Below are 24,585 nucleotides of genomic sequence, written 5' to 3'. Positions count from 1 at the left end.
ATTTGCAACAAACTTTGATGAGTTCCAGAAAAGTGACTGTTATACAAATACATGAGGAATGAAAAGAACTTGTTATCTTTAACAAGAGCTTGATTGGATATAATAAAAGTTCCTTGTTAATTTACTGAAGTTAGCAGTTATGCTGGTAATGAATTTATAATCAACAACATTTGATCTTCTGCGGAAGCTTTTGCCCCTTTCTCCCCCTCAAAATGTTTCTGGAGAGAGTCCAGATAATTTCCTTTAATAAGGATTAAAACTTTAAAGGAGTGTTGCTTTATAGTGACCCTTTTTGGCAGTTTATCAGAACACTTATGCAGCTGGCAAATGTAACTACAAAATTCTGCGCAGGGATGACTACTTTTCCTTAAAGAAATCTCTCCTCTCCCCTCCCTGCCATGGGCAGCACATTGTTTACAGCAACACTGACAAAATAAAGAATCGCAAAATTGAGTTACGTGAACAGGAAGGCTTTGATTCTATGGGAATAGCTCCAAAAATGTCTTGTGTAATGCATATTAAATGAAGTCATTATCCTAGAACTTTGAAATAAGTCTATCCAAATAGACATGACCTGTTTTTTTTTAATAATTATGTTCCATTTAGAGTTCTGAGAAATTGTCTGTGTTTTTAACATGAATTAGGACTGACATTCACATGGATCTCGCACAAAGGCTATTGAAGTGTTGTGCTGCATTTGTAGAGAAGTTTTCCTGTTGACTCATTTTGATTTTACAGTCCTTGTTACAAACTGGTATTGTTGGAATCAGTGTTTTACTGGGGAAGTGGCTGTATGTCTGTTGTTTTTTTGTTATTTTTTAGAAGTCTCTCAATCACCTCTGTATTTCTTTAAGTTCCAACTCCTGCCAGTTACTATCCTGGTCCATGGGAGCGAACACCAATAGAGCCACAGATGGACAGAGTAGACAGACAGCCCATATAATCCATCCTATGCTGCTTTTATAACTCTATAAAAATGCAGTAAAGAAAAGAGTCTCATTAGGTAGAGGCAGGGGGCTGATCGATTTGCAGGCCACACTCAGTTTATAGCTGCCTTCTGTGTGAAAGTCCACCTTAGAGTGTGAGTTTACTCTGTTTGCCATGGCTTGTTTAGTTAGACTTAATTTACTTCTGGTAATGTTGAGCATTATTGATGTCTGTGTGGTGATTTTCACCCCAGTTTGGCACCTAAGAATGGACCTACTCTCATTTTACTCAGTAGAAATAAAACCCCTTAAGCCAGAGGTCAGGAGAAAAGCTGAGTGAAAAGCTCCTAACCAAGTGTGAGTGGTCTGGAAGGCAGGAGCTGTTTAGTTGAAAGGGAAACTTAATGTCAAAGTTCTCATTTCAATTCCTGTGTGTTTTTCTGCATTGCAACAAACACCACCGACAAATACTGAAAGAGGCTAAAAGAAAAAGATTTTGAACATATCTCAAAGCAAGCCATTTTTTCTTTTGTTGTGGGAGTCTTTCCAGAGAAGCGTTTTTTACAGTAAAAAAAAGTAAGAGCATGTGATTTTTAAGTTAGAGTTCATTTTAAATCTCTCTGTGGGGCTGGGAGAGCTGGCTGCAGCAGTGCTGAAGTTTTTCAAACCAGGCCTTTTTTAATTAGCACTGCCAAAGCTGCTGCAGGTGGATACAGGGAGAGAGGCAAATGTGATGCCCATTGTCAGTGCATTTTTTGGGAATCCCACCTAAATAAATGATGACAAATTCCTAAATGTGAACTGTTGGTCCAATCTTGTGGAACTGTTGATAGTTTTTATTTGTTGACATTTTTATTCACTTATTTAATATTTCAGTAAATCAAATTAATCTTTTTTCAACTATGTCCTGTGCCTTTGAGTTCTGGGGATTGTTGTTCTGCACTAAATGCTTTCCTTTTATAATTTTATAAGTTGCTATCTTTAATTTTTGTTATCGAGTCATAGAATGGGTTGGATTGGAAGGCACCTTAATGTGTCTGTCGTTTGGATAGTTGGAAGTTCTCACCATTTACATTCACATTTTAATGTTTTTCTTTCTAATGACTGTCTAATAGCTTGTCTTTAACCTTAAGAGATTCAAATAAGAAAATGAGTAAATTTAAGAATAAGTAACTGTTCTTCCAATAATGATTTGCTAAATTGTATTATCATGCCAAAACAGATCTGAGTCTTGAGTTCAGTCAGACAAGTCCAGTTACCATTATAAAACCTTCCACAAGGTTTGAAGTGATTAAAGTCCATTGGGACTTTCTATTTGGCTTGTTAGTTCAATCTCTATAATTATTATTGTTATTGTTGTTGTTATTACTGTTACTATTGCTGTTGTTTTTGTCTTCCTTACCCCCACTTCCTTTTCATTCGGACAAACCTACAAGTGACTCCCATGTGATGCAGGGAGCCACACAACTCATCCCTGCTCTTTGATACAATGTATTCCCCCCACAGAGCTCGTTCTTCAAAGCCATTGCCTGGGTTTGAGGAGCCGGTTTCTGTTAATTTTAATGGGGATTAGACATCCTTTCCCTAAGGCAGCTTTGAAAAATACCCACCAGATTCTTTATGGCTCTTCTTGGAGGCAACAAAATGTTTACCTAGTTATACGGCCATGTTTCTATTTAATTTCTACTGGATCCTCTAAATGACAAAGTTTCAAAGGGATTAGTGTATTATCATTTTTGCATGCAAGTTAAAATGATACCTTATTTTTTTGAATTGTGCCTTTTAACGATCAGTTTATATCAGTTTATAACCTGTTCTCTTCTGGAGAACACTGACAGCCTTCTTCAGAAAACTGATTTCTTTCCATCCTTCTCTGAATGTATTTAGAACATGTGTCACCTTAATATGCAGGCTTTCAAAACAAAACTGCTCAGTGAATGGGAGGGAAGAGGAGAATCACCTTATCCAAAAGAACCAGAAAGCAGCAAACCCAAACCCATTTTCCATTCATTGACACACATTCCCCATCAGCAGTCTGGATTCCCTTTCTCAAGCACTGCTACCCTATCTGAAAAGATTCTGGGAAATAATAAGAGCAAACCTCAACTCTTATGTTAGGCAGATACTTAGAAGAATCTGTTCTGCAAACATTTCCTTTGAAAAAATAAGATGTTTGCCATGGATATAAATAGAAGTGTTCTTCGTTATAACAACATGGATGGCTGCTAAATTGCCTTTAAATTGTCCTTGTTTAATTTATGTTATGTGCTGTCTGCCTTGTATATATCCCTTAGTTACGTTTTTGTCAGTTGTGTTTCTTTAAATGCATTATAAATTTGTATTTCCCTCATAAACCAGTCTCAAACAGGCATCTGTACTGGAAACTGGTTTTAGTGACTTGACACTTTGGTTCTTTTATGTTGTGAAACAAGTTTTAATTTTCTTAACATAGGCCAGGCATGGTACATAAACCTCTACCCCCCTCAGGGAGGCTTTTATGTTTGACTCCTTTAGTGGCAAAGCTTTTGAATTTCTCCCCTTGATTGACTTGATTATGATCTTCCAAGTATATATCCTTCATGCTGATGAATTCCTGGTAGGGATCCTCAAAGGAGTTTACAAGCTGCAGTACTAGATGAAACAGAAGAATTAAATTATCCTTGCAAAAGCTGCTACTAGTGAAATTAGGAAGTTGAATATTAGTGCTGCAGATTTATTTATTCTTTGAGTGTCTAGTTTTAGATACCAGAGAAACATTATTTTTTAAAGAACAGGTACTCTGAGATTTCTGCCAAGTGACTGAATCTGTACAACCAGATCCCAGTTTAAAAGTGGAGGACAAAACTCCTGCAAACATTGTTCTGGCTTTCTCTGCTCTGGAGCTTTGTTAATGCTGGGATGGAGTGGATCTAACCATGCTTGATGGACGTCTTCTCCTCACTTAGGAGGAAATTGTTGGTAGAATCTCACAGCTAGATTAAACAGCTACCCCAACAGTCCATAAATAAGCTGTGTAGCCACCATCTTACAACTCTGAAAAAAACCATTTGGCCAGAAAGGATCCTGCTTATATGCATGGCAGGCAATGCTTCTGTCTAGTGCTGCTCAACACGCTCCATCAGAAGAGGCTGCATTTTGCACTGGGAGATATGTTCAAAACTTTGGTATATGGTTGGCTTCCAAATAATTGGTTTCTGCATGTCATTGCTGCCCAGAGTCCATTTGTCTGTACTCATTACACACAAGAAGGCAGCTCAGGTGTGGGTGTGTTTCACCCCCCTTACTTCTCCCCACAGTTAATATGGTGCCATTTGGTCTGGGATATCCCTTGCAGCTGCTGGGAGCTGCTGCCCCAGCCCTGTCTCCTCCCAGCTCCTTGTGCACCCCCAGCCTCTTGCTGGTGTGGAACAGAAAAGGCCTTGACTGTGTGTCAGCACTGCGCAGCAATAAGGAAAACATCCCTGAATTATCAACATTGTTTCCAGCAGAAATCCAAACCACAGCTTCATACCAGCTACTATGGAGAAAATTAACTCTACTCCAGCCAAAACCAGTGCAGTAAGAAAAGAGAGCTAAGTGGAGAAAGGCTGAATGAATATAATATTTCTCAAAAATATTTTTTTTTCTTTTTTCTTGTCAGAAAACTGCAGTTGGGGCTTTTTCAGAAATGAACGTAGATGGATCAGGCATTAAGAGAGAACTGGAAGGGCAGGCAGGAGAGACAGAGATATAACTTTCCTTAAAATAGGCATAAATTAAGAAATGGAGATCTACGTTTATAAATTCTTTTATAAACACGTAAAATAGAAATAATACAGAAATTAACATACAGGAAAGCATGAATCCCTCAGTGCAGAGCTCTCCCTTCCTCCTACACTTTAAGAGCTTTAAGACTCTAAGCTGTCATTAGTCATTGGAGCTGGGCTGAAAACTGTCCAAATTTTATAAAAACTATCATGACCTTTTTTCCTGACTTGACAAATAAAAGGATGTTTTTTCAGGGTGGGGAGAAGTGTTATTATCTGTAGTGAAAGCAAGTTTATTTTTTTAAAACTGTTTTAATGGTAGTTGTTTCTATTTTGGTAGATCTGTGTATGGAAACTGCTGCCAGAATGCTAACACTTCATACTGCCAGAAATCAGTTCAGATTTTCTTCTTTCTCACTGTCACATTATAAAAATGATTAGGAGTTTAAATACTGATTTTCTTATTCACATAAGTTTCTAATCTATTTTTAACACTCTGGATTCCTGTGTGTGGTCTCCTGCCACAGTGGTTTTGAAGACTGCTGGCAGAAGAGATTTTCTTTTTTACCAATTTTGAATTTACTGCTATTCTCTAAATCAAAGAAGGAGAAAGGCACGGATTTGTTAAGATCTCGGGGTGTACATAGCTCCTGGTGGTAACTGTTTGACTTCAATGTGGTGAGATGCTTGCATCACATCCATACCTGTGGGTATTCTCTTGCTGACTTTTGCTGTGTACTGAGGCAAATCCACACTACAGAGAACTGGGATTGTTCTTCCTCCTAAATCAAAGGCGATTCATTCTATAATTGATTCCAAATGAAAATCTAATAACATATTTAATACAGAGCTGTATGTATCCAGTATCTAAGAACATATCTAACACAGAGCTGTATTCTCAGATGCCAGGATTAATAAATTATTGTAAATTACACAAAAATAACTTCAGTGGGAAAATTCTTCCATTAGCCAAAATTTTTTTTAAATTTGCAAGCCAGAGAAAGGGATGGTATGAGAAAATATTTATCTGTGCCTTTTCTGGTGATGTTCTGATGTTTACAGAGCTCCATAGATAATTTTGGATCCCCAAATGAAATCCAATGATCCAGATGGATTCTGGCATTTGCATTTTTGGAAACCACAATGACGTTTGAGATGTCTTGTTTGGTTTTTTTCAGCATGTGCTGGGTATTATCTGCTTGATAACAGTGAAACGTGAGCTGTGAAAGCTGGGGCTTGGCCCAGTATAGGTCTTATGGTATGACTGGCAGATATCTGCCCTTCTCCACAAGCCATCATGCCATTACTATGCCATATATATTGGCATTTGTAAACAGTTTAGGGAATAGTTTTTTCTGTTGTGATCAGGTATGCGGCTGTGAATATTTCATAATCCACTCTAATGGCTGTGGTGGGGGAAGTATGTTTGGAAATCAGGTTCATGCTACAGAGGAACTGTGCCAAACATGGGAGCTGAGACCACAGCTTGCACGAAAGCAAGCAACGAAGTGCTGCACAGAAAACTGCTCAGGAATTTGCAAAGTAAATCACCATACCTGTGCAGCAAGACACAAGACTGGTGTGGTAGTTTCTTTACCTTTTCTTTTCCATTACAGAGCCTTCGCTCATATTTGCCATCTGCACAACTGTAAGCATTTTGCTTCCTTCCTTTTAAGTATCTCCTATCAGGAGTGAATGTTCTTGTCTCAAAAGGACAGATTTGAGGAAAGCAGACTAACCACTTACGAACAGCCAGCTCTCTAAAACCACAGGTGCATTGTAGGAGTTTCAGTCATTGTTTTACTTCATTTTATTTCTCCTTTTATTTTTCAGACTTTTTAATAGCAGCCCTTGCCAATCAGATGAGACAAAAAAACCCACACTGTTCTCCTATAGCCTTTACCATTTCTGAGTTGGTGGCCAAAACTAATTGAATTTGTGGAAGGAGAAAATAATGAGGAAAAATGCAGATTAGGTAAAGGAAAACCTTCAGGGACTGGACTAGAATATAGATGAAGCAAGTAGGATGCTGGGAATAGTCAGCTCTGGAAAGGCTTTGACTTTTTTGAGTGGGAATTGAAAAATGCATATTTATTATCACCTCATTTAATGATGTAACTTTTTAACAATATAACTATAACTGTCACCTCGAGCCACTTTCCTGAACAGCAGGACAGGCTTATGGGACTGGTGTCTCCCCACTATACAAAGTGACGCCACACTTTCTCCCTTCAGCTATGCTCATTCTTTTTGGCACAAGTTTATTCAAAAAGACCACCTGTCACCACTGCCTTTGCACTGAAATGGTCAACTGCATAAATAAGATGTTTGAAAAGGAATGCACATTGCAGTCTGAGGGGCAGAGGAACTGAAAAGCAAGGAGAAATGATAAACCCAGGGAAAATTATAAGGCCTGTTAGCAGGAGAGATAGGGCAGGGAATAAGGGTGAGTGGTATGGGGCTGAGGCTGCTGGGCTGCACAACAGGCTGAGTGCCAAACAAGAGCACAGATTCAGGAGTAATCTGTACTGAATAGGAGAAATATCAAATTGATCCACAGTGAATGTGAGATTGAATTAGCTGTAGTGGTGGCATGGTGTCCTGGTTTAGGGCAAATTTGGGAGGAAACTTCCAAAGGTGTCTCTCTAGAAAGCAGATTCAAGCAGCCCCTCCCCCAGCTGGTTCAGGAAAAGATTTCCTTGAAGAAAAGTGGAAAAAACCTCTTCATTTAATAAGCAAAGTATTCACAAGCATAAAACATAAGTAATATTGAACAATAAATCCTCTTGCTGTTCTGAAGAGATGGCAAATTCAGAAAGTCCCTTTTGTGAGGTGTAGCTCAGCTCACTCCGTCTCTTATCAGTCCCTCCTGCACTGGCAAATGCCACCTCCCGGGCCCTGGTGGCCCACAGGTGTGAGCTCCTGGTGTTTTCCTGGGTTTTCAGTCCAGAGCAGGGCTGATCAGTTCCAAGAACAAGAAAAGCCACAGTCTGAGGAACCTCTCTGCCTCAGCTAGCTAAAAGAGAGGAGCAAAAAGCTAAGGAGATCTCTGTCCTGCTGTCTGTGCTGCAGACAACACAGTCCAGGAGCAGGAATGTGTGGGAGCAAGTGCAGTTCCTGCAGACAAACTGCTTGCTTCTTCTGCCCCCCTTCACTCTCAGAACCAGTCTGAAAAGTTCAGAACTTAATATCCAGCAGAAACAGAACAGACAGCTGGGGACACCAGCATCATAAAGTCACCCTAGGACACATGGGGATTCTATAGTGCTACAGCCTCTGCTAAGTCACATGGATGAAACATGTGCTCCACAGGGCTGCCTTCAAGTGCAGTAGTCCCCCTATTCCCCAGTGCATCTGCCTCTCATATAATAAGTTAACAGGTTTTTAGAATTTCTTGAAGTCATTCTTGTTGAATTTATCACAAACATTTTGGTATATTTTGATAAGAAGGTTCCTGTTTCATTGAGTAAATTAATGTTTGAATAAAAACTCAACATAGAAATTACATGAATGTCCACCATGGTACTGGATTACTTTTGTAGTTCTCTTCCCCCCGTTCCTGATCTCGGTGGGGCAGGTGAGCTGAATCTTTCAGATGTGCCACGGACACGTGCTCCTGTAGTGTGTCACTGCTGCGAGAGCAGGCTCTGTGCGACTGGCAGTGTGATGCACTCTGATGGTGGAGACTTACAGAAGAAAGCAGGATCAGAAAGTCCTTGGACTTCAGCTCTTGAAGGGTTCCACAGAGATCCTCTCCTGTTGTAATACGTTGACTGTTGGTTTTCTTCCTGTGCTTCCAGATTTTACATGGAAAACTTTTATAGTGGCAGAATGTTTAGCTTTTAAACTAGGACATGCCATTACTATTATTGTGTCTTGTTCTGTACAATTTTCTAGGATTCTTGGACTCTCTTTTTCCATATATGTGGGTAGGCTCGGAGTGTTTACTTGCCTACCATTTATCTGATTCCTGGGACCCATTAAAATAGGATGTATTTCAAAACAGTCAGCTCCTTTTGGGCAAAGGAGAAATTAATGGTACATCCTTCAAAAAGTGAAAGTTTCAACCCTTTGGTCCTCTAAAAGCCAGTTCCCGTTGGTGCTAACTTCCCTTTCATTGAAAGATAACGAACCTTCACTTCTGTTCTGCATCCTCACCTTCAGCGTGGGTTCTCTGCATAGCTCCCGTCGGGGTCAATTATCTGGGGGGTCAATTATCTGGCAGGAGAGGCCCCCGAGAGCAGGGACTATTGCTTAATTGTTACTGTGGGATCCTTGGGCACTTCTGGGGTTCATTTACAATTCTAACACATCCAGCGCGCCCTGCATCAGGAGCCCTGTGAGCTGGACAGGAGTTAGAAAGTGGCAGCGCTGTTCCTGGCCAAAAGCTCATTAAGATAGACATCTCCTGCTAGTGAACATCACACAGATGACACAGACAGCTCACTCCAAATGAGAAACATTCTTTTGTTCTGTCTCACTAGGGCTTTCAGATAAAAAGAATTTGAGGCCAGCTGTGATATGAAGGGAACAGGTTTAAAATAGCTCTCAGGGGTAGTAAATGCTTAATGATCAGATCTTTCATTGCTCTTGGACATTTGAGGAAACTCAGCCAGCTAAAATTCTTGTTGATTACTTTAACAGAGGCCCTTTGTTCATATTATCATGCAGAATAATTAAGCCAATGCAAGCAAATCCTTAGCTGTATACATAATTAAAATGTTAGGCTGTGATTAAACAGACAGTATTGGCACAGACAGCACCTATTCACTTCACAAAAGAGTTCCATCACTACCTTAAGCTTGAATTTACCCTATTTTATTATTTTGGAAAAATAAGTTGTATTAGGATAGTGGAAGATGATGTGTTTCCAGTGAAGAGTTACTGAGATTTTATAATGGAGAAAAAGATCTAAGCATATCCAAAGTATGCTTATAGGGCAGAATTAAAGGTGAAAAAGGAGCACAAAATCTGTTTTAACTTACTTAAAAGTTCATTTTGAAGGGGTTATGTCAAATTTTCTCATTTCCTCCCCAAGTTTGCTATCTCTTATGCAGCAGTCAAATCTTCAAATCGAAGAGTTTATGAGGCACCTGAAAGTTTGTCAGAAAGAAAAACCCTTTGATCTATAAAATATTTTATTTGAATGCACTTTCAACTTCTTGGACTACCTGTTTTAAGTCTAAAGCTTATTGTCAAACATTACATCATTCTGAGCTCTCCTAAGATTAATTGCCAACTTTCTTTTGGGATTCTCTCTCAGATGGCAATTACTGACAATAACAGTTATGCTGTTGGCAGGGGCAGACTGACTTTTCACAAGCTTTTTTAGAAATGGGCCAGGATCCTTTGTGAGTTCCCGGGCAGCAGAGATGGAATTTTACAGAGTTTCTCCAAGCAAGGTCACCAAAAGTTCTTAGGAAGCAGATTTTGGATCTTTTGCTTTTTTGGGTCACAAAATCTTTTTTTACCAGCATTTTTTCACAGTGGAATAGGTGTTCCTAGCTCTGGGACTGGAGAGAAGCTGGTAGACAGGTGACACCTGATAGAAATCAGGTTATTTTGATGCCAGGGAGCAGTCTGTAGTTTTTGACTATTATTTTTTGTTGTTGTTAAAATATGTTAGGCAATATATTATAGAACAGTAGCAGTGGCTTTAAGGCTGATGGAGGCAGTCCCAGAAGAGATCCTGGGGTTCACCTTGACTCCCTTTCAGGTACTAGACCAGAGCAATCTTGTTTTACAAACAAGGTCTTTGGATGTGATTTCTGAGATGGAAATAAAAGTTAGTCTGCTGGGCTCAGCCCACTGCCCTGAAGTAAAACTCAGAGTGACAATTGCTCTACTCTCCTTACTAATCCTCTGGGCTAAGCAGTCCCCTGGGAACCTCTGTTTGGAAATCTATTAAAATTTCACAAGTTGTTCAGCAGGAGTAGCAATTAATGATTTGCAATGTCTCTGAAAACTGCAATTTAAAATAAGAACAAGGAGATGAGAAAAGTCTTTCTCCTTTACACTTATAACAGACAATATCATCTTTTCCCTAATTTTTTGTGCCTTCTGTCCAGATTGAAGTACTCCTTCCTTTGTTGGGTCAGATGTCCCTCTAATGTGCAAATAGACAGATTTGCACAGAATTTGATCTAATAATTTCCTTTGAAATACTACTTGGTGTATCTTTTTCTACTTGAATTTCACAAAAACCTTCAGAGACTATTATGTAGATTTTGGAGAAATGTATTTTAAGGGAACAGTGGCAGGCAGTGAGTTTCTGCTATATTTGAGCAGTGTAATCTAAGAATTGGAAACCTCATTTGCCTGTTAGTGAATTCTTGGCTTTGAAAGTCTTCCAGCAGATAGGTTTTGCTGGAGCTTTATTGTAGAGGTACTGCTCTAGCAGAAGCTCCTTTCAATATTTTAATCATAGCAAAAAAAAAAAGTTTCTTAAGAAATGCACTGCTTGGTGGAGAGGCCAGGAAAAAGACCTGCAGTTTGCAGTGTTCAGTATTCAAATGCAGTTTTGCAGCTGTCAGGAGTTTCTGTGCTCCTCAGTTTCTCTAGGGTTTGCTTAACTTCTTGCTTGAAAAGTATATTTTCCTAGACACTCAGTGCACTAATGTGAGCTGCAATCATCATGAGCACAGTGGTTACGATAGTTTTGTCTTAATAAGAGTGATCTCATCATGGACATCATTTAGATGGAATAAATAATTCCCAACACATGCAGACTATAAAGGCATTGGGAGCTTGTTACAGGCTGATGTCATGGGAAGAGCCTAGTCTCTTCAGCAGGGACTCATCAGTTTGTAAAGGTCTCTAAAAGACGTCTGACTTTGAAGTAAGAAGAAAAATCAGGGTGGGAAAAGCTGGTGTAAGTTCTTAAGTCTCTGTGGGCTTTGACCATTATTATCAATAGACTCTTTCAGTTGCTGATGATTGCAAAATAAAAGAGACTGTAGGCCAAATTAATAAGAAAAACCTCCTGGTTTTTTTTGTTTTTGTTTTTTTTTTTTGTTTTTTTTTTTTAGTTTTGTTTGTGGAAACAATCCATAATTTATAAACTTAGTCTTTCAAACAAAACAGCAGCCACGGTTTTATTTCCAGAATTCTGGCACATTTGCTGAAGCTCAAAATCATTCTTTTTTATTGTTTTTGGGGTTTTTTTTTACTTTCTTATCATAATTTACATAGTGTGAAGTGAGTGAGAAGGGCTACTGGTAGGATTTGGTTGCATAATTTTACACCTGGTTTGCATTAATATAAATGAAGTTAAACTTAGTGGATAATCAGTTCTGATTGTAAACATCCTCTAATGCTTTTTCATGTTGTCATTGGACCATTTTTGAATGGACGCCACTGCCTGGCTAGATCTAAACCCAAAGATTTTGTAAGACTTAGCTTATGTGGATTTATAATATGGCACTCAAAGCAAGGAAATATTTTCTAATAGTACCGAATTGAAAACATGATCTCAGATATGAAAACTCAGCTTTCTGGAACATATAATCACTTGGAGTAGTAGATGTGTCTCTAAGAATATTTTTTTGGTTAACTAAATAACCACATTTAAAGTCTAATCTTCCTTTTTCTAGAAAGATCTTTGTGAAGATTGATTAGTTGGTGACTGTTGTCTATTAGGTTATGGATAGTTATGCAGCCATAACTATAAATACTTCTAAATAATGTCTTTTTATTTCACTAAGGAAAAAGCTGGCCCAAGAGCTCACTTTTCTTGTTTGATGTTTCTATAACACTCCCCATTCCACCCTAAGTACACTAATAAAAGTTTGTGTAGAAACTATTTCAGTCTCTATTGAGCTGCAGCTACCACAAACTGCATTTAGCAGCATAAAAGCTGGCCACACTGCCCAACGCTTCAGTACAGGAAATTAAAATAAATGCCATGTTAATGTCAAACTCGATGTGTTAACTGGGAAGTCTGGCTCTTCCCTTTTAGAGATGTGGAACAGAAATACCCCAGTACATAAACCTTAAGCATCACTAGACTTCTATTTATACCTCTATAATTAGAACTCAAATTCATTGTCCCATCCTAGCTGTTGGAAGAGGAGAGAACTGAGCTGGGGAGAGCCAGGCTAGAGCAACAGTTCTGTCTAGGGAGCATGAAGTAACTGGGAATCTGTCAAAAGTACAAAATGGACCTTTGGTACATGTGAATTTCTAGAGTATACCACAATTCGTTTAATGCCAGTACAGTATGTATCTGTATGACCCCTTTTAAAAGAGATTGGGATTTTTTTGCTGTTTCCATCAGTGGGAATAGAATACAGTTTTAATTTTTTGTGGCTTAAACACACCTGATTTTGGGATGGTGTGATCCTGGAACAAAGCAGAGAGAAAGAGGAATGTAAATCTATAGGAGATAGATTTGATCTTGGTGGAGGGATAACTAGCTATGGGTGCTGTTTGTAGTAGTTAGCTACATGTTATGCTTAGTGTGATGTACTGTCTCTGTCTCTTGAGCTGAGGTCACTTGAGGACAGACAGGGAGTTTTTACTTTAAGTGGTAGTGCAATCAGGCTCACTGCATTTACTGAATGAACTATCATCCAGTGTGCCTACATTAAAAACAGTTTTGCAGGGTTAAGATCAATTACTTGTTTTTGCTTTGGATGCTTTGCATTCTTGCTCACGGTTGGGCTGGTGTTATGTGAGAAGGGAGGGTTGTGGGTTCATACTCATATACTCATGTAGCTGCAGACATACTTTACCCAAAAAGTAAAACAGTCCAAAACCTCAGATCAAAAGATGAAGACATTTTTTAAACCTCTAACAAAAGCAATAAATGGAAATAAGGATTAACTTTGTCAATTTTCACCCCTCCCTCAATAAATCACTAAAATCTTGGCTTTTATCTTAGATGGATAACACAATAGGCACTAGAGCACACCAACATTACGCAAATACTTCATGTGCTATCAATTATTTTGGAAGGAGTCATCATCTGAATTGTGAAATGCTTTGACCTTTTTTTAAATGAACAGTGTAGGAAGAGGACAGTGTTTGTTAGGCTGACACATTGTTTCTCTTGTACTTGTGTGGGTATATTTCAAAGTATTCAGAAGAACACAGCAGTAAATGGGGGTCCTGCCTCCATACCCAGCCCCTCCTGAACTGTGGAGTCATGTGGAGCCACAGATGATCCTGTTACATAAGAAGGGGATAGGAGTGAAGTGAGCAATAAAATTTAGTGTGCTGCTAAAAAGCATTTGGATGTTATGAAATCAAGAGAATACATTCAATGGTGATGCAGCTGTGCAACCCTGACAGTTGATGACTTTCAGTCTTCAGCTAGTAGGAAGGTAACTCCCCTGATGGAGTTAGGGGAGCAGAGTAGGCCCATGTGTCTAGAGTGTGTTCTCATGGAAAGGATTCTCCTAACAGACTTCTTCTAAAAGTGGCCAAAATGAATATACAGGGTGTGATGAAATAACGAGTTTCATTGGACATTTCCAGAGATATTCTGGATTTCAGATTTGATGTAACTACTGATTCAAAGTGGTTTACTTTGAACACTCATCTTTGCCAAGGCTGATATTCTCCATTTTAGTTAACACTGCTAGCCATGTATGAGTTACATTTTTTTCCCTTATATTTCTGAAAACCATCTCATTTTCAGGCATTAGCACAGATTGATTCCATCAACATGCTCCCAATTATTTTGAGCTTCAGAATATGTTTTGCTCAGAAAGCAGTAAATCCTGTACTGTTCTCTCAGTTGGCAATGCTTGATTTCTTCTTAGGTTGTTTTCCATATATGGATGTTAATGTTTTAATCTTGCTGGGTAGGTGAAAGCGAAATTAAATTGAGTATTTTCTAGTCTGACTCTTCCATATCTGAGTATTGATTTCACAGCAGGCAGCCATGCACTGCACCCAGCTGGGCACATGGCTTCAGACTTTCTCTGAGGTGGCAGCAGCTACCTGCAAACAGGCAGCTGAAACCAAACATCTTGAACAAACAGCACCCTATGCAAACCATCTGATTTTATTATCAACTTCAGAGTTTATTAATTTATCAAACCAGGTCAAAGTGATACAACAATTACATAAATAAGTACTGTAACAGACATACATCTCCTTAAGAGAATGCAAAACATGACACTGTGTATTTTTTTGTCTTTAGTGACCAGAAACCGGAAAAACGCAACAATGCATTTTACTAAATGATGCTTATGATTGTTTTTTGCTTAAGTGTTTATTATAAAATAAATACACAATCTGAATTCCACCAGTCCTGTCACAAATCCAAAAAAGCAGGTTGTCTTCCTCATAAAAAAAAATACAAACACTGTACACTTTCCACTTAGTCTTTTGCCACCATCTACTGCTACAAACAGACGATGCTTGTTAGGTGAGAAATCAACTGCTGGTCTTCTCACCAGAACACTACAATTCCTCAGAACCTCTTCCTAAAGATTTATAATAAAATTTTACAGTCCTGCAGTACATTTCAACCCAGTAGTTGCCATGTGCAATCAGTGCTTCTCATGCCAAACTGCTTCTTCTACAGTTACACTGCAGCTCAGGTGCAGTGAGGTTTAGGGCCTCTGTTTAGATATGCTACACCCCTTTCCAACACTAGGACAGGACTTATGGAAGCTCTAGTCCCCTGGAAAGGTGGCAGGACAGTTCACTTCGTTCTCCTGTGTTCATGAACAGTGATAGAGGATTTCTCTTAGCCAGGTGTTTCTGCATTTCAACTTGCTGCACTTTCAAATGGCCTGTATGCACAAATCTCATCTGCTCTCTGTCCAGGCCTGGGGACAGCAGGGTGGTCCTGACATCACCCTGTATGTTTTCTCCTAATTCCCTTCAGCCTTTCCTTCACCTTCATGTCTGTTGTCCTCACTTGCTCATCTTTGTTGAGAAGCCCTGCATCCCACTCGTCCTGGGGCTCAGGCAGCACAGCCAGGCCCTGGGTGCCATGGAGAAGCCTGGTCCTGAGGCCTGCTCTGCTGATGGAGACTGCCAGGGTCTGCTGCCCAAGCCAAGGGTCCCCTTCAGATGGTGAAGCTCTGCCTGAACAGGCTTTTGGCATTCAGCACCAGCCTCTCCCACAACTTCATCCCTTTAGGAATGTGGACACTCTTGAGTGCTGTCACTGGCACAATGACAAGCCTCAAAATCCTTGCTGTCACTGTTGATTTCACTCCCTGTGAAGCCCCAGCCCCTGGCTCGGGCCATTTCCATAAAGCTTTGTTTCCTAGCTGGTGTTTTAACAGCACTGTTCCTGTCTGCTTTTGGAGTAGAAAATGGGAACAAAAGCAGGCAGAGTCACTTGCATCTTGGGATTTATTCCAATACTGCAGCCATGGGGCAGTGTGGGATTTTAGTGAAAACAGTTTTCAAATTGTTACAATTATTCTGCAGATGAAAGTCACCTCTCTTAAACACACTGTACATGTGCTGTACCAAATTTAACAGAATCTCTCAGATTTGAGGTTTTTTTCCTGAAGATAACAATTGTCACAACAAGCAGCTGCTTGTTGTGCTCTGCAAGCCCATAGCTGTTTGTTGTTTGTCATGGGAGAGGGCTGTTCTTGAAACATGAGATTTGAGAGGTCACCCTCAGAAAAATTAAAATTATGTTTGTAACAAATCAGAACAAATAAATTAAGTTCTGTCACAACTTTTAAGGCATTATTAATCGTGAGTTTTAATGCTTTAGGTGTTTTGAAAATACTGCAAGTAATTCACCACCTTCTGCCACGTCACTTTAGAAGGTGGTTTACCAGCCAAGAGCATGTGTAAATAGGGCCCAGAAGAATGAAGTTATTAGGGTTATGACAGGGAGCTAACACTTTTAGAGAAGTGGGTGAAAGAAACAGTGAAAACCACTTGAAAGCCAACACTTGCTCCAATTGCTATAAAAATATATTGATTGCCACTAACACCTGCTGTTCAGTTTATGGGCTTTGTTTGCTCAACTACAAGACATCATCCCAAAGAAAGGCTGCTAAGGAGTCTGTTAGTTTAAATCTGGTTTTTATGTCTCCAACATGAATATTGTATTACTCCTATTTTTCCTCCACTACTACAAGAAATCCATGAGTCATTTCAACACCAGAAATGGTATAAATTCAGGACAGGACATAATGCTCTCCATAGCTCCTGCACATTTATTAGGTGTCCTTCTTTTCATTAGTTTGAATAACTTGCCAGATAATAATAGAAAAAAATGTTCTGTTTTCTCTTTTTAACTTGTAAAGAAATGCAAGTCTAGGAAAGCACGGTCTTTCTTTCTCCTTCCCCCACCAGTAACACAGAGCCTTCTAGTCTTTTGGAGGAGATATTTGAACAGTTGACACAGACCACTACACATAAAGCAGCAAATTTGCTGTGCATGATGTGAATAATTACTGCATTATAGTTTTGGGGTTTAGGGCAACTGCTGACTTAAGCAAAATAAGCCTGCAGTCCAGCTGCAGATCCAAGTTTTCAGAAGTTTTCTTGTGTTTTTCCCTCCAGTGCTGTCTCCCTTAACAGTGACTCTTTTCAGACTTTTCAAGGTACAAAACCTTTACCAAATCCTCGAGCTCAGTCCTGCACACTCTGCTTTCACACATTTGGCTGATCTGAGCTTCTCCCTCGCTAAATATTTTCCACTGGTCTGAAAACAAAAACACAAAGGAGACAGATATTGACTTAGAAAAGGGCACAGGGACTTTGAAGACATTTACAAGCACTCTGCAAATCAACTGATTCACAGTGGTCAAAGAGGGAATGTCCAATCCTCCCATGGAAAATATTTGAAGCATCTTACAACCATGTAACATATTCCATGCAAAATAACTTTGATTAAAAAAAATATGTATCAGATTATTACTATTTTCTTTAATTAAGTAGTCCTGTAAGTTGGCTCTGTTTATTCAACCATTTTATGACACTGGATTCCCTGGTAAACCAAAGTATTTAAAAGCTGGGAAGCAACACGGCTAAATGTTTCATGTGCTGTGAACTCCTCCTACCTGTGCCTAATACAAAGTGTGATGGAAAATAATATTTCTACACATTTATGATGGTGGTAATAGAAATGCATGCTGTCCTGGTAACTACAATACTACTGGCTACTAGAATACATTGCAGATAGCAATGACAAGCTTATAGAAGGCTGACAGCAAAAAACTAGGGAATTTTTAATATGAAAACATATCTGTATCTCAGTAGGTCTGTAGCAATTAAAAATATATTATTTCTGGGAAAAAGACTTTTTAACTAGGAAAAAAGTGATAGAAAAAAATTCAAGTTGTAATACGAAAGAAGTAGGAATCAAAAATTTCTATTCAGTTAACAAATTAGCTGAATTAGCAATTGTTAACTACTGTCACAATCCCAAACTGGATGAAATACAAAAACCAAACTGAATCAAGAGTGATAAAAGTAATATATGTCCTTTCATAAAACACATTTTAATGATGAAGGTGTTGTTAAGAACATAGGAAAGTAATCTTTCAAATAAAACATAAGTGCATGTAGAATCCCTTTAAAAAGATCTGATTTTTTTCCCTTCTAAATTACTTTCTAAAACACTAGGGTAACTTGACGTGTTACATAAATAAATCCAAATTCTGCAGCTGTGCTGACATTAGTCATATTTCAGACTTACACTAGCATGGGCAGAAAAGATCCTATATTCTACTTCATCAAAACACAAGAGACTAAGCATGTACATGAATGACTGTTATATGTATCTATATTTTAAATTGCTGTATTTTAATTACTTAAATCTCAGTTTATCTAATATTGTGATCATGTACTAGAGGAAAATTCAGTATATCCATTTGACTGAGATGAGTAACAGAGAATATTCTTCATGGCTATGATTACATGGAGAGTAGAAACCTCATTAAGTCAGAATTTTACTTACTAAGGGTTGTCCTTGTTATCAACTTGAAGTAAGGAAGTCCTTCAAATTCTCTCTTGGACACTTTTTCAACATAGAAGTGATGCAGAATCCCTTCCGCAAAGAAATGAGAAGTGCATGTTATTGGAAATGTGCCCACTGTTATAAACCTGGAGTGCTGTCCTGCCTTTTTGTAAAATTTTCAGTCTATTCCTTTTTAATTCTGTTTCTCCATCCCTCTGGTTTTTTGCTATTCCCCTGTAAATCCTCCTGTGAAACTGGGATTGCAGTGAATTTGTGAGGGGTGTGAGAATTAGCCAATTCTTTTCCAAAACAGCTGAATCCTTCCTAATTAGTAAATGAGTAAATGTAACATTACAAGAGAAGCCAAAAGTTCCAGTGTCTTGGAGAAAAACAGCATAATTCTGCAGTCAGATACCATTTTCAGCCAGCAGGCAACATGACTGTCACATCATTATTAGGCTTTGTGGCTTTTTAACACAAAGGGTAATTGTGTACCACCCAATGTTCTGTGATTTCTTTTCTGCTCCCACTTTGGCCTTGGCTTTCTCCTTTAAAGCATCTAAAGATGTATCATTTTCATGCAAAAGGGTGCACTGTGAGAGGGTTTCCTATGAGGATCATGAACTTTTTGCTTCAAGTAGATAGAGATGATGAGATGATTTTTATGAGGTTGGAGATAATTGTTATGACACTGAAAGTTCACGATTTGCAGTAGTGCTTGGGCTTCTGAATGCTTAACACATTTTTTGCCCATATCCTATATGTACCATCATGGGTGTATCATCACTATGGCAGACAGGGCAGACCAATTTCAATGGAAAGCTCTTTGGTCCATCCTAAGTAAGAGCCTCCAGGCACTTGTTTCAAACCCTACTAGCCATTTATCTGCAATAAATTACACAGAGTAATCTGAAAACCTGTTTGTTATTGTGCTTTTGCTCCCAAAGAAGGGAGAAAAGGAGTTAGCAGAACTACAGCTTTGTGTGTTGCTAATGAGTTCTGTACAGAAAAACTCGAGTATGTTGGAAGTGGCTGTAATAGTGATATCCTAAAGAGCCAAAAGAACAGCAGTCTCAAAATGCTTGGATCTGTAAACTCTCCTGGGATTTTAATGGAAGATGATACAGTGTTTAAAGAAAGAACTTGCTCAACTCACCTTTTCTGATTGTCCACACATGTATTTCTATTTGAGGTGGCTTTTCAATCTCAATTGCAATTTTCCTGATGGTTTCTCCTTCCTCTGTGGAAATGGATTCATAGACAGGAAATGTCTCTTTCCCACAGAAGTAATCTTTGTTGTCAAAGGTTTGACTTGGCACATCTTCTGTTTAAAAAACAAAAAGGACAGAGCACATACTACAGCTATAATCAAGTCCTCCAGAATTTACTTGGCATCAATAGCCAAGAATCGTTAGTTTGAAAGTAGAATGTTCATTTGTATGGCCACACAAATCCATCTCCAGCTGTTAACACAGACACTTAACAGTGTTCTGCCAGATTCTGGTAGCCTGTCCATGGTGGCAAGACAGTATTTATACTTGTAATCCAGTTTCCTAAGGGAATGAGCTGTGTACAACAATGTGGTCTGGGAGACTCCTCACAAGTTTTGAACCTGCTGTCTACTTTTCAAGCATATTTGAAATTATGGGGTTTATTTGAAATTATGAGAAATCTCAGGGTAGTAAAAGAACTAAATGAAAATTGGTGATTGGTTAGAGTGAAGAGACCCAAATTAATGTTTTGCTGAGGAAAACATTCTATGAGGTTTGCATTTTGCTTGGCAGCAGCCACGTGGCCAGTGCAAGCCTGAGCCAGCCACAGCACACATTATCTCTTGCCCACCTGGTGAAGTTGTAGAGCATAAAATTATTCTGTTTGCAATTGAAAGGTGGGCAGGAATATAAGAGAGATGATGCAATTTATGAGACTCAGACCACGTTTTGTGGAAACACCTAACAATTATTACATCTCCATATGTACAAGACAGACTGCAGAAAAAGATTCATGTTTCGTAAAAATGGGTACATAGGATCTCAAAAAACAAGGCAGTAACCTCCTTTTTGCCATTAATTTTTCTATTGAAGCCTGTTAGCCAGGCTTTGTTGGCTGTTCTTCCAATGAAATCTATGGATCTCTGCTTCACAAGTATCCAAAAGACCTAGATACACATCTCCTGCCTGCCTACTGCCACTGCCTCGTGGTTTTTTCCCAGTAAGCAAGACTAGCAGGAGATGGGAAGTGTGCATTCTACAAATGTTTCTACATGTGGCTGAGCAACTTGTTTCCTCAGATCATTCTTGCCCAGCACATCATCAAACAAACACATAAATGGGTACAGAGGGGAACTGTTTAAAGGCACATAAGGGAACTGGACAGGTCTTTACCTTTTGTATTACATGAAACATGACTTTTCATTTGGCAAACCATCAGCAGAATCCTTTTAGGAGATTTTTCACTAGCTGTAAGCATTTATTTTAGTAATGTCTAATAAGTTTTATCATTAGTGCAGCATAGACACAATGCTAAATCTGTGATAAGTTAGTATTTATTTTAAGGATTAAGTTATGTAACTGACACCAATCAGAGTTATGAATCCTTCTGGTACATTTTAAAAAGCAGAAATGATGTTATCTCCATGTGGATTTTACAAGCTAGAAAATATTTGAAGGTTCTTTTGGCACGGTGGTGGGGGAAGGATGGGAGTCTTTTGGCAGTAATGAACTTTCTGTATACATTTCTGTAATACTCTATTTGGAAATGAGCATCAGGAAGTTGTGTTAACAGCAGAGAGAAAGGCAGTGACTGCTAAGGACATGTGCCAGCAGCATGTCCCCTGTGTGAGGAGCAGCAGCAAGAGGAGAGGTGGCTGTGCCTGTCTCGCTGAGGCCTCTGCACACACGCTGGAACATGGCACAGCTGCTGCTGTTCACATCAGAGCTTGTGATCAGGAGGCTTGAGCCAAGCCCTTTAACATGCACAGCAAAAAGGTGGTCTGTGATCAACTTTGTTTTACCTGGACAGACTTTACAGCATTTTCCTTCTACTTTCTGAGGGTATTTGCAGGGATATTGTTCTGGACAGTGAATTTTCTTACATTCTTGTTTGGTGATGTTGCAGGTGCACAACACACACTCTACGACTCCAAAGGCCCGGAGATTGGGATGCCAAGATTCACCATGCGAGTATGTTTTGCCATTTGAAACACAAACTACAGAAGAAAAGAAAAAGAAGAAAATGTTCAAGTGGAAAAGGTATGTTCATTTGCTACCTGTCTACAAATATTCATTTGATTCATGCACATTGTTTAAAGTAGTGTTTCCATACATCATCTGTTAGCATCTCAGGCCTGTTCCTTTACTTTTTAATTTTAACTTGTAGTTCCTTTATTTAAAATGAGTCTGAGCCCAGGATCATCCTTTTCTGAGCAGTTTTTCCTTGATACCAACTCTGCTGATGCTGATGTCCATTAGGTTTCGAGGAAAACAGTGAAGGTCAAGTGTCTGACTAGCTGCCCCCTAGTTCTTGCATTTCAGTTATGCATTAACCAGCTTAGAAAACTCACTTCTTCCCCTTGTATTCTCAGTCCACACACAGGACACAGCCTGCTACAATTGTTTTACCTGCATTTGAATTAAATTTGGAGATGAGAGGTTCATGTCATTTGCCACTGAGTCATCTGCACAGCTCCAGCCATTTGCTGAACACGGCCTTTGCAATGAGAGCAATGCTATCAGCTGGCTGGATTAGTGATACCTGGGCCTTTTATTGCTTGTACATGAGAGTTCTGCTATGCAGCACACAGAACAAAGCACAGAATACTTGCAAAATTAAGTTGAATTCCTTTGTGGAAATATGTATGTCGATAGGTATATAAATTCATTTGGCTTTTGGAATTACAAGAAAACTTCAAAAGATTCATTAGGGACTGAAATTTCATTCCAAAAGCTTCTAAGAACTTCAGAATATTTATTCATCAGAGCCCCTGGGAGTCAGAGGAATACAGCTGACACAAAGAGAGTGGAAAAATCCATGCCTGGTAGAAGCCACTTTGGGTCACCCAGCAGTTGATGGGAATTAAATCACTTTACACCATGTTTCCATTTGTCCTATAAATCCTACTTCTTTCTTTTTAAATATTTTATAAACACAAAGAAAAATGCAAACTAATCCTAACAAGGTGAAAGAAAGGGCACTGCATGATTTCTAAAAGCAACAAAAGTGAAGCTGGGATATGTTGTAAATATTTCCAATTCTTCTAATATGCCATCATTTTTATTAATGTTTTTATTTGTAAAATATGTTCCTGTTTTGCCTGTAACTTTCAAAAGCAATTTAAATTTTATCTGTAATCTGAAATTTATATCTAACTGGTAACAGATGTAACCAACTGGTTTATATATTTTATATAAAGTGAGTTACTGAGATTTATGAAGAGTGTTTTTTGCAATGTCTTTCATGAGCTTATGCTATCATTTGGTTAGTAATTTGTTACTTTTTAACTCTTTTTTTAAGACATGGGGTTTTTTTAGAGATAGGAAACAGTTTTGTTTCTCAAATAAAAGTAAAGTTTTATATGCATACTAAGAACATGGGAGAAAGAAATTATAAATGAAAAAACTGGTAAGTACTCAGCCACTCAGCAGGCTTCTTACATGCTTAAATAGCATAATATTGCTAATTTGTATGCTTCCATGGACTTCTTTTCCCCCAGCTAGAGTTCTCCAGATCCTTTACGGACATAAATACTTCCTGAGTTCTCCCTGACAGAAGGGATAATACATGACATTGTATGGATACATACTCTCTGTCTTTTAAGGTTTTTTTGACACAGAACAATTAAATAAATACTCTGAGGCAGGAGATGAAGACTCTAGTAGAAGCCAAATACTGGCAAATAACTTCTAGTTATCCTGTTTTTAGTGCTCTTCATGCTCAGAATGAGAAATCTGTATCCACACAACCACACAGTATTTGCACGTCAGAAGAGTTGTGAGTTAGTTCTTTAACTTGTTGAAATGTGTCTCAAGGGACATGTGCATTAATTACTAAAACACTTGTTAATTGCACAGGAACAAAAGAAAACACATGGTCAGCATTCCTGTTTCCATCATGGGGATCTCTCAGACACTCTCCAGGCAGTGAGTGTCTGAAGTTATACTGCATCCAGAAATATGCTGCTCGTCTTTATGTCCTTTATTTGCTGAAACAAGTCAGTTAGAAACTGCTTTGATGATGTCTTCATGTGCAAATTACATGTCAAAGATATTGCACTGTGTGGAGATTCCTGCTCCTAGATTCACCATAAAACACTGGCATGATCTGAATGCTTTTTCATGCTTGTTCAGGTGGATAATAAAGATCCTATAGCCAACATTCCTTCTGTTAGTTAATACCTTAAAAGATTAGTTGGCCCTAATACAAGGGATTTTAACTCTTTGAGGTAGTTTCTAAGTATGCTGACTGGTATTTATGGATAGATGCTCTTCTGAGCATGTGTTTTTACAGCTATTTCTTTTATAGCTTCCTAGGCCTGTTACTGCAGACCTCTGTTCACAGAGGTACACCCCCTGTGGGAACTGAGCATTCCACCCTTTTTACTGTATAAAACCTGCTGTCCCACTAACTGGTGAACTGGCATTTTCCCTTTATTTTTGTCCTTCCTGTAGTACATGAGGAATATGACTTGAATATGGTTTGCCCCATGGGCTTAAAATTCTGCTGTCCGCAAAATGTAGCATGTCCTATATTCTATTAGCAGAAGGTACTAAAAGATTCTTTATAGTGAGAATCATTACATTGGTTAAATTTGCCTCTCTACAGCTCAGGCATCCAGTACAGGCAAATTGCCTACTCTGCCACTTGTGTTAGTCACAGGGGAGGGAGATCATCCCTTGTATCCCACTGTCTCAGGCAACTTGTTTAAGGTGGAGGAGACATGAGACTGTCTTTCATGAGAATAATTTGCTAAGTCTTAGAGACAGAAAACTACTGCCTCTAAGAAAACCTAATACTGTGGCAGAGC

General features: G+C 38.8%; 1 protein-coding gene and 1 long non-coding RNA gene across 3 annotated transcripts in view; one reads left to right on the top strand and one right to left on the bottom strand.

Annotated features, from left to right (window-relative positions):
• LOC121331704 overlaps positions 1 to 21,811 on the top strand; it is a 65,072-nt gene extending 43,261 nt beyond the window's left edge. Inside the window, exon 3 of the long non-coding RNA XR_005952054.1 lies at positions 21,681 to 21,811. This is a non-coding gene — a long non-coding RNA (uncharacterized LOC121331704). The remainder of the gene's footprint in view (positions 1 to 21,680) is intronic.
• The window catches only part of CHRDL1 (chordin like 1), a 38,368-nt gene continuing 28,462 nt past the window's right edge, over positions 14,680 to 24,585 (bottom strand). For both annotated transcript variants that reach the window (XM_041396367.1, XM_041396368.1), the window contains exons 9-12: positions 21,577 to 21,771; positions 19,720 to 19,887; positions 18,564 to 18,653; positions 14,680 to 17,306 (exon numbers count right to left, since the gene is read on the bottom strand). In XM_041396367.1, the coding sequence (XP_041252301.1) occupies positions 17,176 to 17,306; positions 18,564 to 18,653; positions 19,720 to 19,887; positions 21,577 to 21,771 (584 nt within the window). In that variant the 3' untranslated portion in view covers positions 14,680 to 17,175. The remainder of the gene's footprint in view (positions 17,307 to 18,563; positions 18,654 to 19,719; positions 19,888 to 21,576; positions 21,772 to 24,585) is intronic.

The sequence above is a fragment of the Onychostruthus taczanowskii genome, unplaced genomic scaffold (genome assembly GCF_017590055.1).
Source record: "Onychostruthus taczanowskii isolate IOZ18803 unplaced genomic scaffold, ASM1759005v1 scaffold13, whole genome shotgun sequence".
In the NCBI taxonomy this organism is placed as follows: domain Eukaryota; kingdom Metazoa; phylum Chordata; class Aves; order Passeriformes; family Passeridae; genus Onychostruthus; species Onychostruthus taczanowskii.
Note: the sequence above shows the minus strand (reverse complement) of the source record. Positions and strands in the feature narration are given on the sequence as shown.